This window comes from Hyperolius riggenbachi, chromosome 6 (genome assembly GCF_040937935.1).
Source record: "Hyperolius riggenbachi isolate aHypRig1 chromosome 6, aHypRig1.pri, whole genome shotgun sequence".
NCBI lineage: Eukaryota > Metazoa > Chordata > Amphibia > Anura > Hyperoliidae > Hyperolius > Hyperolius riggenbachi.
Genome location: NC_090651.1, coordinates 232,464,043 through 232,481,236, shown reverse-complemented (window position 1 = coordinate 232,481,236; position 17,194 = coordinate 232,464,043). Strand labels below are relative to the sequence as shown.

Sequence of the window (17,194 nt, the reverse complement as noted above, 5' to 3'; positions counted from 1 at the left end):
GCACAGTACGGGGATCCCCCCCCCCGGCCCCCCGCACAGAGAGGATCCCCGCACCAGCCACCCGCCGGCAAAGAAGGGGAATCCCTACACAGCCCCACACATTCTCTGCCCCGCCGGCTGCACAGGGATTCCCCAGGGTGGCTGGATGCTAGTTCTGCACGCTGTGGGTAGCACAGATCGCTACCCACAGCGTGCTGACAGGCATCCAGCCATCCTGGGGAATCCCTCTGATGAGGGAAAAGTGCAGCCGGCGGGGAAGAGAAGCAAGAAATCTCCCTGGCGGTATTGACGAGCTCAGCTCGTCAATACCGCTTTCAGCAAGTTTTTCCTGGACGAGCTGAGCTCGTCAATACCACTGGAGCCGCCACTGGGGCCAGAGGAGCAGCGTGCAGTAGGTAAGCAATTACGCTCCCCCCAACAGCACACACCATTAAATACCACCTTTTTTTTATTCGGGTATTCAGGTCACTTTTAAGTAGAACTGGTATCAGAAAGTATTGCAGAAAACAGGTAAGAAAAAGTATTGTTAAAATAAATAAATAAACATATATTTTAACATGAACAGACAGCGGACGTGTACTACATCTCCTAAGATTCATTGCCTGCGTGACACTGCTGGGAATTACAAAAGCCAGCAGAAGGTACCGGTCAGATGGGGAAGATAGTGCATAGTGTATGGGCCGGGGGCCAGAGGAGCAGCACCCAGTAGGCAAGTAATTCTGCTTCTAAAACAGCAAACACCATTACCAACCTCTCTTATGAGGAGGTTCATTTTCAACCTCTGTGCACGCAATGCAGTCGGTACTGCATTTTCAGGAAAGTATTACCTGTGCTCTTTTTATGGAAATTAGCAATACAGTTTTATATTTTTTTAACAATAAAAGTTTTATAGGTTTAATCTATAACATAAATACGGTAATCATTTTTAATTGTTTGGGGAGACGCCTGCCTACTCTCTGCAGATCACGTCAATCCAGATTAACCACTTCACCCCAAAACGGTTTTTACCCTAAACTGGCCATACACTGGCCCGATTTGCGCCCGATCGAATCTGCTGCCAATCGTTCACGCTACACGGCGAATTTGGATCCATTTCGTCCGATCCCATCGATCGCGCCGTGCGGAACATAACCGTCGATTGCCCGCGGGTAAAGAGCGCATCGCTAGCGGCGTTCGAGTGCCCGACGATCGACGCAATAGAGCCCGCATACATTACCTGCTCCGCCGGCGCAACTCCAGTCTCCCGGTCACCGCTGCTCTGTCTGCGCTCTGGTCTCCAGGTCCGGCATGCCTCACTTCTTCTAGCCCGGCAGGAAGTTTAAACAGTAGAGCGCCCTCTACTGTTTAAACTTCCTGCCGGGCTAGAAGAAGTGAGGCATGCCGGACCTGGAGACCAGAGCGCAGACAGAGCAGCGGTGGAGTCGCGCCGGCGGAGCAGGTAATGTATGCGGGCGGGCGGGGGCAGCAGCAGCAGCACCACAACAGATTGTGAACGGTTTCAGGCTGAAATCGCTTCACAATCTGTTTGCTGTAAAGGTAGCCATACGATCCCTCTCTGATCAGATTCGATTAGAGAGGGATCTATCTGTTGGTCGAATCTGATGGCAAATCGACCAGTGTATGGCCACCTTAATGGACAAGAGCGATTTTCACTTTTCAGTGCTCATCCCTTCTATTTGCCAATAGCTTAATCACTACTAATCACAATGAAATGATCTATATCTTGTTTGTTTTACCACCAAGTAGGCTTTTTGGTGTTGATATTTGTTTTCAGTAATTACTTTATTTCCTATGCAAATTAAAGGGAAAAACAAGGAAAAAATGAAAAAATACACAATTTCTCCAATTTCATCCCCTATAGTTTTAATATAAACACTGCTACTGTACATAAAACCCACACATTTTATCTGCCTATTTGTCCTGGTTATTACAAGATTTTAATTTTTAAATGCCCCTGGTACAAAGTATGGTGACAATATATTATTTGGAAATTAAGGTGTATTTTTTATGGGGTTTGTATTCCTCACTAATCTCACATGCACGTGCATGGGAACGCACGCGCATGCGCGGGAGCCCGCACGTGCACGCGCACAGCAGCACTGTTTGACTTATAAAAACGTCCTGGAGCCATTAAGAGGCTCTAGCAGGACGTTTTTATAAGTCTGGTTGTCATTAAGTGGTTAAAGAAATGGCCTGCTCATTCCTGTTCACTCTTGAAAAAATCATTATAAAAATCAGCCAATAAAATTGACAATACTTGGTAAATACTCCTGTGAAACAAAGAAAGGGGGGAAAGATGAAGAAAGACATGAAAAGGTGGTCCAGAATTCCTTCAGTGTACTTTGCATCTAGGATTAGATCACCACCTACTAGTCAAAAAATAGGTCAGTGTGACGAAAAGCAAACAGATGTACACAAGCACACACACTGAACATCATGTTATCTACTTAGCCCCAATTACTTTTCTTAACAGCTGCCACATACGTACTAGACGTTATTTATACACTCCGTTCATGCCTTACCTCGTCTGTGATCTGACCTCCAAATGTCACCCATGTCCCTTTAAAAAAAACAAACAAATAGGAGACTGTCAAGACAGGCGTAGCCTTCAGCTGAATCCTAGCTGAATACAAGGTCAGTGCAAATACTCTCTTCAGTAATAAACACATACATTGCTAAATGCTTTACAAACTGAAAATGTAACCACAATGACCGACATGCTTTTACCAGACTATCCAGTGCTATTGAAAGTGAACATTTTTACTAAAATGGTATCAAAGAAATTCTGCTCTACTCTTCTCAGACACCCAGCAGAAGGCTTTACATCCTACAATACTTTCAGCTGGCATTCCACTCATCTAGTCCAATTCATTCATCTCTAACCCTTATTTATTTTTCTTCACCTCCCTTACCCAACCCAAAGCACAGCTAGCTAAGGTAAGAACAGTGATGTTCGTGGTAGACCCACATGCCTCTGTGCATTATCCGTTCCTCTCCTAGCTCTCCCTAGTTACTTCTTAAAAAAATTGACTTCAACCAAAAGTCAAATTTTCAACAGGTAGAGGCAGGGTTACTGCTATATCCTTCCTATGACCCTCCAATTCCCTTCTCTTCCCTACTCACTTCCCTTAAAGCGGATCCAAGATGAAAAACTAACTACAACAAGTAACTTGTCTATACATCTTATCTAAATTTTAGATAGTCTACACAGCAAATCTGGCTGCATACAGCTTCAACAGTTTATGACGATTGAATCCTGTGATACAATGAGAGCATCCATGTTCTGTTTGTCATCATACAGGTAATCTGCAACTGCATCTCCACCCCTCAGCCTGTGAAAAAAATCACTCCCCCCCCCCCCCCCCTCCCCTCTGAAATCTCTGGCTAGTAACCTCCTCCTCCTGCCCAGACTGAGCTCCCATAAGCCCTTGCTACATGGGTCTGAGTGCCTTGGCGTTTTGGAGAAGCTGTGGGCGAGGCTTGTTTAGTTTATAGGAAATTAGAGTATTAAAACAACAAAAAAAAGTATTTGGCTTGAGGAATTCACTCACACTTTACCCAAAGGGGCTAAAGCCAATATGTACTGAAAGTGGTTACAGATCATAACCTGAACCCCATAGATGAAAGGGTACACAAGTCTGTGCTACCCCCATGTCTAAAAATACTAATTCTAAGAATTAGAATCTCATATTGGCTTTAGCCCCTTTGGGTAAAGTGTGAGTGTATCTGTTTTGCCAGTACTATTTCCGGTAGTGTAATATATGGCTTGAGGAATTCCTTATAAACTATATGGAAGGAACACAATTATATAATGAATAAAAGTTCATCTCGGATCCACTTTAAGGGGTGGAGAAGTGGAGGAAATGGGTTGAAACAAGCCCGCCTTTTCCTGCCTGTTACCAAAAAGTCAAATTTTTAAAAGTGTGATTACGGGGACCAGGAGAACAAGGAGAGGAAAAGACAACACACAGAGGTAATTGGATCCAACATGAACATACCTCTGTGCTTAGATAGCTTTGCATCAGGTCAGGTGTGCTTTAAGGTACAGGAACTGCTAGAACCAATTCACATGATTTAAATGGTCGCTGATAGCCAGTCACAGAGATTATGATCAAATGGAATGCATTCATAAAAGCTTGGTGAACTCAATGTGATGCTCCTGACCAGCACATGAAATTCAGCCATCTTTAGACAGTTGAGTTTAGCAGCGATGGAAATGTAATTGTAGGTTGAAAACCCAGAGCCGTATATTAAAATCTATGTACTGGCATTAGAGCCTGCAAACAGGCTGTAGATTTTAGCCTGTATCTGCAAGAGGTTAACAAACGTTTGTAAATTTACCCCAATGCCTCTAAACACTGGAAACTACACCAATAGCAGAGTCAACATTTACTAGATAGTGCAACATTTACAGACAATTACACTAAAAGGTCCTTATTTTAAATTCCTTACCCTCCATTTAACCCCTTTACTCACCTTCATTAAGCGTGTATGTGTGTTGTGTGTTTTTTATGTTAATATTCTTTTGTATGTTATACTGTTGTTGTTTTTTTGTAATATGCAATGGAGTATGAGATGTGGGGATGTAGTCACTTTTTATTGTGTGACTCGCAGAAGCTGCTATATTGCTAAGGAAGCGTACTGACTGAACAGGTATCATTGATTAGATTCCAGGGCTGTGGAGTCGGTCCAAAAATCCACCGACTCCGACTCCTCAGTTTAGGATTCCACCGACTCCGACTCCACGACTCCGACTCCTCTAATTTGCATATTACAATTTTGTTGATTAAAAGTATGTAACATGAAATTCGTCTCTTAACTGCCAAAGCTTAGGAATTTTACAAGACAACTGAAGTGAGAAGGATATGTAGACTACTATATTTATTCCCTTTACACTAAAACTAGTCCTTGGTAAGAGTACTTGTAAAAGGTACAAACCGGAACAAAGAACATCTATCAGGCCCTAGGCAATGTAAGTGTGGGTACATGTAAGAATGATGTGCAGGTACTCTGCAGGGGAATGAGGAGATTGTAAACAGACAACACCTCTGTGTTCAATGTGCACAGCATTCTCAGTGGATTCCCTGCAGCTATGTGGGGAGTGCATATGTAGAGTATAGTACTACTGTGTAACAAAGTAAACCTGAGACAGATGAAATTAAAGTTTTATACATACCTGGGGCTTCCTCCAGCTGCCTTCAGGATAATCAGTCCCTCGTTGTCCTCCTCCACCACCTGGATCTTCTGCTATGAGTCCAGGTACTTGAGCCAGTCAGGCGTAGTGCGCATGCACACACTCCGCCGCCAGGAGCATACTACACCTGTGCAGCACTATTGCGCAGGTACAGAATGTTCCTGGCTGTGGGAGCGGCATGCGGCCGGACAGCGCTGACTGGCTGAATTACCAGGACTCATAGCAGAAGATCCGGGTGGTGGAAGACATTGAGGGACTGATTAGCCTGAAGGGGGCTTCAGGAAGCCCCAGGTATGTATAAAACTTTACTTTTCATCCGTCTCAGTTTCCCTTTAATTTGTAGTCACCAAACCAAATTTTAATAACATATCAAATTATTTGATTTCATCAGCAAAGGGAGTGCATACATTTGCATAAATCAGCATCAATGCAGAATTATTTCCATCTCGTTGACCATCTCTATTAGTGACACGGCTACACATCAGGCTTTATACTTACAGCATAGATGTTATTTAGTGTATAAAAGAGATTCCTGTGTACACTTCATATATACAGTCACAATCAGATATGTATATCTGACTTTAAAAATACGGGGACTGCTTTATTGAAGCAGCACAAGTAACTAATTTTGATTGGTTTATTTCATTTTTGTAGACTAAGCACAGCTATTACTGTATATATACTGTATATATACATTATTTTTAATGACTTTTATCTGAGAAATAGAACATTTTATCATATTTTCTATTTTAATTACAGTTACAAATTCATTAGGAGTCGGAGTCGGTGCATTTTTCCCAGACTCCGACTCCAGGCACTCAAAATTGCCCGACTCCACGACTCCGACTCCACGACTCCGACTCCACAGCCCTGTTAGATTCCATTAAAATCTGTAAAAATGTAATAAAAACACATATTTAGTACTGCTATACAGTAGAGTCTCTGTTATCCAGCACAGACAGGGATCAGCTGAGCTTTCGGGCCGCTTGAGACTCGATGTTAAAATAGGCATTGCTAATACAGTACTATACCTCACTCTATATACATACCATGAACTCTGTATTAAATGTTAAAATACAGTAACTGAAAGTATATTAACCTTGGGAGAGCCATGGAACCCAGATTTTAAGCACAGGAGAGATTACAAACAGCCTAAGAAGAAGCCAGTACTGTACTGCCCACAATTTGTGGTGGTTTCTTGAGACTGCTGGTTATTTAAGTTCCAGGTAATTCTACTGTATTTAGGTCAAACAGATTAGTGTATTTTAGAAGAAAAACACAATGGATCTCGTTTTACATATTGTTTTACAAACAAACAAACTGAAAAAAAATGTTTTGAAAAGTAGCATCAAAGAAAGCCCCATTTGTCCTCTAAAATGATAGATTGGCTAGGTTGACTACAAGAAAAAGGTACTGTTATTGGTTAATACAGATACTTCCAGAAGCTGAAATAACGGTCTTAGTGTAAAGAGAATTAAAATATTTAAAAGTTTGTGTTTGGACTGGTTAAAGTTATCACCTGGTTAATTGCGAGAATCAGCAACTAAAAGCTTTGACTAGCGGACTTTTTCTCAGGATCAATAAGGACACTTTCTCAGGATCAAGGGACAGGGTGACCATGGATGTAGACCAGGCATGGGCAAACTTGGCCCTCCAGCTGTTGAGGAACTACAAGTCTCACAATGCATTGCAGGAGTCTGACAGCCACAGTCATGACTCATAAAGGCAAATGCATTGTGGGATTTGTAGTTCCCTAACGGCTGGAGGGCCAAGTTTGCCCATGCCTGATGTAGACCAACCACCAATGCCTTACAGTGAACAAGGAAGGAAGAAATGCAAGTATAGAATTTACTCCCCTGGGGACACACTACAGAAGGGGCAGATGTGGTTTCCACCATCAATCAGTATGCCGGATTGGAATCATCTGGTAAGTAATATATAATCTGATAGATGGTAGATGGTTAACCGAGTTGAAGAGTACACTGCTGAACAGGGCTTGGGCTTTGTGCCAAACTGCAGCATTAAAATGTTTGATATGAAAAATAATTTGCAGAGATATAGTAGATAACGGAGGTCAAGACAGTTGCACAGCCTGAATTGTCATCACAAACAGACCACAGTTTACATGCCTTAGCCCTCCCTGGCATTCTAATGTACCAGTTCCCCAAAAGTAAAAGCAGGTGGAGCCCTTCTTAAAGGGGTTCTTTCACGAAAAAAGTAGGCAGTTAAAAAATGTGCCAGATGACAGGTTTTGGGCCAGTCCATCTTTTTAAGGGGGATTCTCAGGGCTTTCTTTGTTTTCAACAGCATTTCCTGAACAACAGTTGCAAAATTTAACTGACATAATAGTGTGCAAGTGAGTAGGGAGGCCGGTTGGTATCTTGCTATTTTGGCAGTTAAACTGCTGTTCAGGAAATGCTGTTGAAAACAAAGAAAGCCCTGAGAATCCCCCTTAAAAAGATGGACTGGCCCAAAACCTGTCATCTGTCACATTTTCTAACTGCCTACTTTTTTCGCGAAAGATCCCCTTTAAAGAGACACTGAAGCGGAAAAAAAAAATGATGATATTATGATTTGTATGTGTAGTACAGCTAAGAAATAAAACATTAAGATCAGATACATCAGTCTAATTGTTTCCAGTACAGGAAGAGTTAAGAAACTCCAGTTGTTATCTCTATGCAAAAAAGCAATTAAGCTCTGCGACTTTCAAAGTCGTGGAGAGGGCTGTTATCTGACTTTTATTATCTCAACTGTTCCTGGACTATTTACTTTTCCTCTGCCAGAGGAGAGGTATTTAGTTCACAGACTGCTCTGAAAGAATTATTTTGAATGCTGAGTGTTGTGTAATCTGCACATATTAGAGAATGATGCAATGTTAGAAAAAACACTATATACCTGAAAATAAAAATATGAGAATATTTTCTTTGCTGCTAAACTTCTAGTAATTATTCATAGTACACAACCAATTCATTATATCATATATTTTTTTTCCGCTTCAGTGTCTCTTTAAATAAGAACTTCTGAGGATTGACATTTATCCCAATCAGTTGCCAATACCTATTTTCCCATGAGAAATCTTTACCTTTTATCAATTAGATCATCAGGGACATCTGTATGGCTGATATTGTGGTGAAACCCCTCCCACAGTATGATATCACAGCCATGGGCCTAACAGTCTGCTGTCTGTGAACCTTGTTGCATTGTGGGAAATAAAAGCTTTTTCCAACTGCAATCAATATCTCCCTCAGTGCATAAATCTCTCAGTAATCGAACATTCTGTACAGATCACCTGGCAGTACTAAAGATGTCTCCAATCAGTGATAATTTTCAGAATTTAAATCAGGGTGAGAAGTTTTTACAATGGGCAAACCCTGAGTAAATAAATGTATAAATTAATATTGTGATAAACAATTTTATTCATTACGCTATTTTCACTACAGTTCCTCTTTAAGTTGTGCCTCACATTGCAAACAATATGTAACAAAAAGGCAAAACAGTTTGTCAGGTGGTAGGGTCAATAGTACTTTAATCAAGGATGTATACAAAACGTTATGCTGTGTTCACACTGACGGGTTTGTGCCTCGGATGGTGAAACCGCATACGTTGCCAGCATCTATGGCACAATCCGCTTTTACTCAGATATTTGTATTTTAGACAAATCGCTACTTTGTGCAGAGAGTCAGAAATATTGAGAAGAGGGTTTTAAATTATTTGTTTTTGGTGAAAGTTGATCCCCAGCTATCTCAAGGCAGTGGTGTAATGGAAAGGAAAGTGATTAAAAGATATATTGGTGAGAACAGATATAGGAAGGCATGAAGAGACTTTTGGGTCCCCATGTCCATTGCACATTCCCCTCACACAACTGTCAGCAATGCTCAGGGAATATTACAGACACCACAGTCAGTCACCCATCCTTGGTCTGAGATTGATATTCACATATGAGATTTTTCATCAGCAATTCTGTATTGGTCATCTACTTCATTAAATGCCCATGCAGTCTGGTCTATGTGGGCTACACCTCACAGAGGGTCTGGATGCAAATCACTGAACATCAGAGTAAAGGTGGCCACAAACTATACCATTTTTTAAATATCTGTTCAATTTAAGAATTGCAGTAAATTTTTTCTGACTGATTGTAACATATCAAAAATATGACCAATGTACCACACACATATGCTCAATCTTTCCTCAATTATGATAACAATGATTGGAAACTCTGAGAAATTTGCTAGGGTGTGTATATTAATAAACTGACACTGACTGATTGTAAAATTTCAAAAATCTGACCATTTCAAAAATCTGACCAATGTACCACACACAAATGCTCAATTTTTCCCCACTTATGATAAAAATGATTGGAAACTGAGAAAATTGCTAGGGTGTGTATATTAATAAACTGACACTCTAACACACACCATATAATCTTTAGAAAGATTGAAGAAAAATTTCCAGCATTCCGGATTGATAAAAATAGAAAACAACGGGAAATATGATCGGATTTTTTAGTCTAATGAAAAAAAAAAAAAAAAGCTTTCGTTTTTTTAGGGAGATTCGATCATATTTATCGAATTTCCGTAAAATCTGATTATTTAATTGTATCGTTTGTGGCCACCTTAACATTCATTGTATAATTGGTATGCTTGCTGCATACATTGCTACTAAGATTGTTTAATATAAATTTAAGTATTTTATTTATTACAGCAGGCCTGGTTTTTGGTAGCCACTCCCATCCTCAGCTGAACTGTTTTCCCAATTTCTAATTGAGAATCACTTCCAATTCAGCCATGGCAGCTATCATACCTATTTAAGCGCTGGAGCTTGGTCACTCGTGGCCTAGGTCACATGTGCCATTTAATTCCTAAGTGCCATTTATTACAAAGTGCTTTACAACTTACCAAGAATTTACCAAGAATTCACCCAGGAATTCAAACAGGATTCAACAGCCACAGGACTCTGCTGGAAACTACCGTATTTTTCACCGTATAAGACGCACTTTTTCTCCCCAAAAAATGGGGAGAAAAAAGTCCCTGCGTCTTATACGGCAAAGGCAGGCAATCTCTGACTTCCACGTCCCCGCCGATACGACCCGCCCACCCGACGCCATCAGAGATTCCCTGCCTGTGTCCTCATGTGTCCCCGCTGGCCTTCCCCCCGCTTATGTCTCCGGTCTCTCTGCTTATGTCTCCGGGTCCCCTGCAGTCAGCGGCAGCAGCTTACCTCCTCCATCTTGCCCGCGGCGATTGAAGACATCCGGCTTCCCCGTGCGGCTTCCTCTAGTGCTGGCTTCTAATGAGGCGTCATCAATGACGCGTCATTAGAAGCCGGCACTAGAGGAAGACGCACGGGGGAGCTGGATGTCTTCAATCGTCGCGGGCAAGATGGAGGAGGTAAGCTGTTGCCGCTGACTGCAGGGGACCCGGGGTCATGAGCGGGGGGACCGGAGACATAAGCGGAGGGCAGGCCAGGCCAGCGGGGACACATGGAGGAGTTAAGCTCAGCTGCTGCCGCTGACTGCAGGGGACCCGGAGACCTAAGCAGGGGGGCCGGAGACATAAGCGAGGGGCAGGCCAGGCCAGCGGGGACACATGAGGACGCTGGGGGGGGGGGGGGGGGGGAAGAGGACACAGCATGGCGACCACAGGGGGGACCACAGGGGAAAGGAGGACACAGGAGGTGGACCACAGGGTACAGAGGGGACAAGAGGACACAGGGGGGCGACCACAGGGGGGTGACCACAAGGTACATGGGGGGACAAGAGGACACAGGAGGGGGACCAAGGACACAGGGGGACCACAGAGTACGGGGGGGGGGACAAGAGGACACGGGGGCGATCGCAGGGGTGACCAGAGGACACGGGGGTGACCACAGGGCACAGGGGGGCAGAGGACACAGGGGGGCAATCGCAGGGGACAGGAGGGGACCAGAGGACACAGGGGGCAACCACAGGGCACAGGGAGGACCAGAGGACACAGGAGGGCAACCACAGGGTACAAGGGAGACCACAGGGGGGTAACTACAGGGGGGGGGGCAGAGGGCACAGGGGGGAGACCAGAGGACACAGGGGGGAGACCAGAGGACACAGAGGGGAGAGCAGAGGACACAAGGGAAGACCACAGGACTACTTAGGTAGATAGGGTGAGATAAGAGGGCACATGAGGTACACAGGAGGACACCATTTGGGGGAGGTCATGTATAAGACACTCCTGAAATATGGACGCACCAGGTTTAGTTTATATTTTTTTCCCCTGTTTTCTGCCCTCTAAACCTGGGTGCGTCTTATATTCTGGAGTGTCTTATACGGCGCGAAATACGGGTACTACTACTCTGCATCCACAACTGCCTCCAATGCTATTGCTAAAAATGCCACTGCTGGATATATGTTGCACAGCCAAGTAGACTCTGCTTCTTCTTTTACACATGTTTGCTTGCACTAACTGCATACTCATATAAACTGTTTAGTGGTTGGAAACTTCCTGGTTATAATCAGAGACCATTACCATGTTTACTGCACTTTTTCTTACGCTCTGCCTGTCTGCAAACATCGACAAGTTGCATTGCAATATGCATCCTCCCAGTGTACCACACTCCATATTCATTTCACTTGCTCTGCTTTCCTCACCTTCTCATGAATTGTTAGCTCTTCTGAAATCTCTCTCTCCCTCCAGCAGCTCAAAAACCTCACAAACATTTAAATCCCATTCACATTTGCTCACTCTCTCCCGCCTACTCTTACTTGCAGCTGGTGATATATCACCCAATTCTGGGCCACAGCCTGCTGCCAGACAAGCATCCCCTGCTGACCTGCTTTATACAAATCACAGCCCTCTGTCCACAAATAACCTCAACACCCATCCTCGCTCCAACCTTATTTCCATCCATCCCACCCACAAACACATACTCCCCCTACCCTGCGGTCTTTGGAATGCCAGATCCGTCTGCAACAAACTTACAGCAGTCCACAACCTCTTCCTCTCCAAATCCCTCACCATCCTCGCACTCACTGAGACATGGCTCACCCCCTCTGACTCTGCCGCAGAGGCTGCCCTCTCCTACGGGGGGCTTAACCTCAGTCACACCCCCAGACCAGAAAACAGGACCGGGGGAGGGGTGGGTCTGCTCCTCTCACCATCCTGCACCTTCCGTGTCCTCACCCCACCTACCTCTCTACAATTCACATCATTTGAGGCCCACACCATCCGCCTCTACCACCCCCTCCCAGCCATTGTTGCGGTCTTATACCGCCCTCCGGGCTCCACCCCACAATTTCTCGATGACCTTGCCTCCTGGCTCCCTCACATCCTCTCCTCTGACCTCCCCACCATCATCCTTGGGGATTTCAATATTCCCATCGATGAAGCCCAGAGCTCCGCTGTGACCCGGCTACTCACCATTGCCAACTCACTTGGACCAGTACAACACGCCAACACCCCCACTCACACTTCAGGTCACACTCTCAACCTTATATTCACTAAATCCACCATCATTGCAGACCTTGACATTGCACCCTTTCCACCCTCAGACCATCACCTTCTCACCTTCAACCTCCTCACGGAAGGCACCTCCAAATTACCCACCCACCCACCTGGTCGATGGCAGCGAGACCTACGCAAGCTCAACCCTAGTGTCCTTGCTGACCCCCTCCATGCCCTCTCCTCCACTCTCCCCACCCTAACCTGTCCTAATCTTGCTGCAGCTCAGTATCGCCAAACTCTCTCCTCAGCCCTAGAGAAAGCTGCTCCACCAATTTTTCGCCGCAACCGACCCCCTAACCCCCAGCCCTGGCGCACTACCCATACTCGCAACCTCCAGAGGAAAACACGCGCCACTGAACGGAAATAGAGAAAAACTAGACTTAACCAGGATTTCCTACAGTACAAGACCAACCTGCAGCAGTTCAACACTGCCCTTGCTCATGCGAAGCAGGAATACTTTACCAAGCTCATCGGAGCACAAGCTTCAAACCCCCGGCGTCTTTTTGCCACTTTCAACTCCCTGCTTAAACCCACCCCCCCACCCTCCGTTTCCTCCCTCTCTGCCACAGATTTAGCCACCCATTTCACCAACAAAATTGTCTCCATCCGCCAGGAAATATCCAATCTCCAATCTTCACCTCCCACCCCCTCCCAACTAGCTCCTCCTCCGCCCTATCCTCCCCTCACATCCTTCACTCCTACTACCACCGAGGAAGTCAACCACCTACTGCAGACTTCCCATACCACTACTTCCCCCCCCTTGACCCCATCCCTTCTGATTTACTCCAGCCTCCTCACTTCACGGAATTGGCTCCAGTCCTCACTACCCTGTTCAACCTCTCCCTATCCACAGGCACCTTCCCCTCAGACTTCAAGCAGGCCACTGTACTACCCCTGCTCAAGAAACCCTCCCTTGACCCCTCGCTACTCTCCAACTACCGTCCTATCTCCCTCCTCCCCTTTGCCTCAAAACTCCTTGAGCGTCTGGTTCACAAACGCCTGACCCAGTACCTCAATGCCAACTCACTGCTAGACCCACTGCAATCTGGATTTCGGCCTGCCCGCTCAACCGAAACTGCTCTCACCAAAGTGGTCAACGACCTTGCCTTAGCTAAAGCTGAAGGTAAATACTCCATTCTCCTCCTCCTTGACCTTTCAGCAGCTTTTGACACAGTCAATCATCCCGTACTCCTCCAGTCCTTGGGCATTCATGATCTCGTCCTGTCCTGGCTTTCATCCTACCTCTCCAACCGCTCCTTCACAACCGCCTTCAATGAGTCCTCGTCCACCCCCAACCACCTCTCAGTGGGAGTCCCCCAAGGTTCGGTCCTTGGCCCCCTACTGTTCACCCTATACACATCCTCCATTGACAAGGTTATCTCCTCCATGGGTTTTAACTATCATCTGTATGCAGATGACACTCAGATCTACCTCCACGCCCCTGACATATCCACCACTACCATGGACAGGGTCTCCTCCTGCCTATCAGCCATCTCCTCCTGGATGTCCGCTAGGTTCCTGAAACTAAATCTAGACAAAACGGGATTTATGATCTTCCCACCCGGGCCATCCACGAACCTCCCAGATGTGCATGTCACTGTTAACCACACTACCATTCGCCCTACCTCTCAAGCCCGTTGTCTGGGTGTCACCCTGGACTCCGCACTCTCCTTCACTTCCCACATCCAAAACCTCACAAAGTCCTGCAACTTCCACCTTCGTAACATCTGTAAGATTCGCCCTTTCCTGACGTCTGCCACCACCAAACTCCTCATCCCTGCCCTCATAATTTCCCGCCTTGACTACTGCAATGCCCTGCTGTCTGGTCTCCCTATGACCCGAACAGCCCCACTGCAGTCCATCATGAATGCGGCAGCCAGAATTATCCACTACTTCCATCGCTCCACCACGGCAGATCCCCTCCTAGAATCCCTCCACTGGCTTCCTATCCAGTCTAGAATCAGATTCAAGATACTGTGTCTGACCTACAAATCTGTCCACAAAACCTGTCCAACCTACATTTCCGATCTTACTCAGAGGTACACACCTAGCCGCTCACTCTGCTCTTCCAAAGAACTTCGCCTAACCGCCCCCCCCGCATCACCCAGTCCCATGCACGCCTCCAGGACTTCTCAAGAGCTGCTCCAACACTATGGAACTCCCTACCTCCACCCATTAGGGCAGCCCCCTCCAACATCTTCAAGAAAGCCCTCAAAACTCACCTTTTCACTCTGGGCTACTACACCTCACAAGTGCTCTAAACCTACAGCTGAACTCTGGTCCCCTACCGTTCGTGTCCTTACCTCTCCTTCTAGATTGTAAGCCTTTGGGCAGGGTCCCCCTCCTTTTGTGTCCTACCTGGTCATGCACCTCCATTACTGTGAACCCATGCTATGCATCTGAGTGAACCTAACTTGCCTAATCTTCATGCTCCATTCAGTGACTGACTAAGCATTACCTTGTACTCATACTGTGCTGTGTGATCTGGTTTTCTTGTATTCCTGTATTTTCATATTGCTGTATGTCACCCCTAAATATTATCTGTAACCTAAATTAATGTTCAGCGCTGCGTAATATGTTGGCGCTTTATAAATACAATCAATCAATAAATAAATAAGGAGCCTACCAGCATACTTCGCGTACAATTCTCAGGAAAATACACTGGCTTGCAAAAGTATTCGGCCCCCTTGAAGTTTTCCGCATTTTTTCACATTACTGCCACAAACATGAATTAATTTTATTGGAATTCCACGTGAAAGACCAATACAAAGTGGTGTACACGTGAGAAGTGGATCGAAAATCATACATGATTCCAGACATTTTTTACAAATTAATAACTGCAAAGTGGGATGTGCGTAATTATTCAGCCCCCTTTGGTCTGAGTGCAGTCAGTTGCCCATAGACATTGCCTGATGAGTGCTAATGACTAAATAGAGTGCACCTGTGTGTAATCTAATGTCAGTACAAATACAGCTGCTCTGTGACGGCCTCAGAGGTTGTCTAAGAGAATATTGGGAGCAACAACACCATGAAGTCCACAGAACACACTAGACAGGTCAGGGATAAAGTTATTGAGAAATGTAAAGCAGGCTTAGGCTACAAAAAGATATCCAAAGCCTTGAACATCCTACGGAGCACTGTTCAAGCGATCATTCAGAAATGGAAGGTGTATGGCACAACTGTAAACCTACCAAGACAAGGCCGTCCACCTAAACTCACAGGCCGAACAAGAAGAGCACTGATCAGAAATGCAGTCAAGAGTCCCATGGCGACTCTGGATGAGCTACAGCTCAGGTGGGGGAATCTGTCTATAGGACAACTATTACTCGTGCACTGCACAAAGTTGGCCTTTATGGAAGAGTGGCAAGAAGAAAGCAATTGTGAACAGAAAAGCATAGGAAATCCCGTTTGCAGTTTGTCACAAGCCATGTGGGGGACACAGCAAACATGTGGAAGAAGGTGCTCTGGTCAGATGAGACCAAAATGGAACTTTTTGGCCAAAATGCAAAACGCTATGTGTGGTGGTAAACAAACACTACACATCACTCTGAACACACCATCCCCACTGTCAAATATGGTAGTGGCAGCATCATGCTCTGAGGGTGCTCCTCTTCAGCAGGGGCAGGGAAGCTGGTCAGAGTTGATGGGAAGATGTATGGATCCAAATACAGGGCAATCCTGGAAGAAAACCTCTTGGAGTCTGCAAAAGACTTGAGACTGGGGCAGAGGTTCACCTTCCAGCAGGACAATGACCCTAAACATAAAGCCAGGGCAACAATGGAATGGTTTAAAACAAAATATATCCATGTGTTAGAATGACCTAGTCAAAGTCCAGATCTAATTTCAATCGAGAATCTGTGGCAAGATCTGAAAACTGCTGTTCACAAACGCTGTCCATCTAATCTGACTGAGCTGGAGCTGTTTTGCAAAGAAGAATGGGCAAGGATTTCAGTCTCTAGAAGTGCAAATCTGGTAGAGACATACCCTAAAAGACTGGCAGCGTTAATTGCAGCAAAAGGTGGTTCTACAAAATATTGACTCAGGGGGCTGAATAATTACACACACCCCACTTTGCAGTTATTGATTTGTAAAAAAATGTTTGGAATCATGTATGATTTTCGTTCCACTTCTCAAGTGTACACCACTTTGTATTGGTCTTTCACGTGGGATTCCAATAAAATGGATTCATGTTTGTGGCAGTAATGTGACAAAATGTGGAAAACTTCAAGGGGGCCGTATACTTTTGCAAGCTACTGTATTAAGACATGATCAATCACCTCTGTCTCTACACTTTAGGAAGCAGGCCATAATGCCACCAAAGTGAAGTGTTGCATATCTGAAAATATTAAATTACCAGAGGGAAGTGATTGTGGTATCCTATTACTAAGAGAGAAGCACACTGGATGGACAACCTGGAGATGCTAAAGCCAAATAACTTTAACAGTGTTTTATATGTAACATGTATTCTACAGTACTGCTTTCACCTGTGTGAATTTCTTTAATAGGTTAAAGCTAGAGCCTGATCTCT

At 44.9% G+C, this 17,194-nt stretch overlaps 1 protein-coding gene across 6 annotated transcripts in view; it reads right to left on the bottom strand.

Moving 5' to 3' along the window:
* The window catches only part of KCNAB2 (potassium voltage-gated channel subfamily A regulatory beta subunit 2), a 420,882-nt gene that overhangs the window by 81,280 nt on the left and 322,408 nt on the right, over positions 1-17,194 (bottom strand). For all 6 annotated transcript variants that reach the window (XM_068240498.1, XM_068240500.1, XM_068240499.1 and 3 more), the window contains one exon: positions 2,523-2,560. In XM_068240498.1, the coding sequence (XP_068096599.1) occupies positions 2,523-2,560 (38 nt within the window). The remainder of the gene's footprint in view (positions 1-2,522; positions 2,561-17,194) is intronic.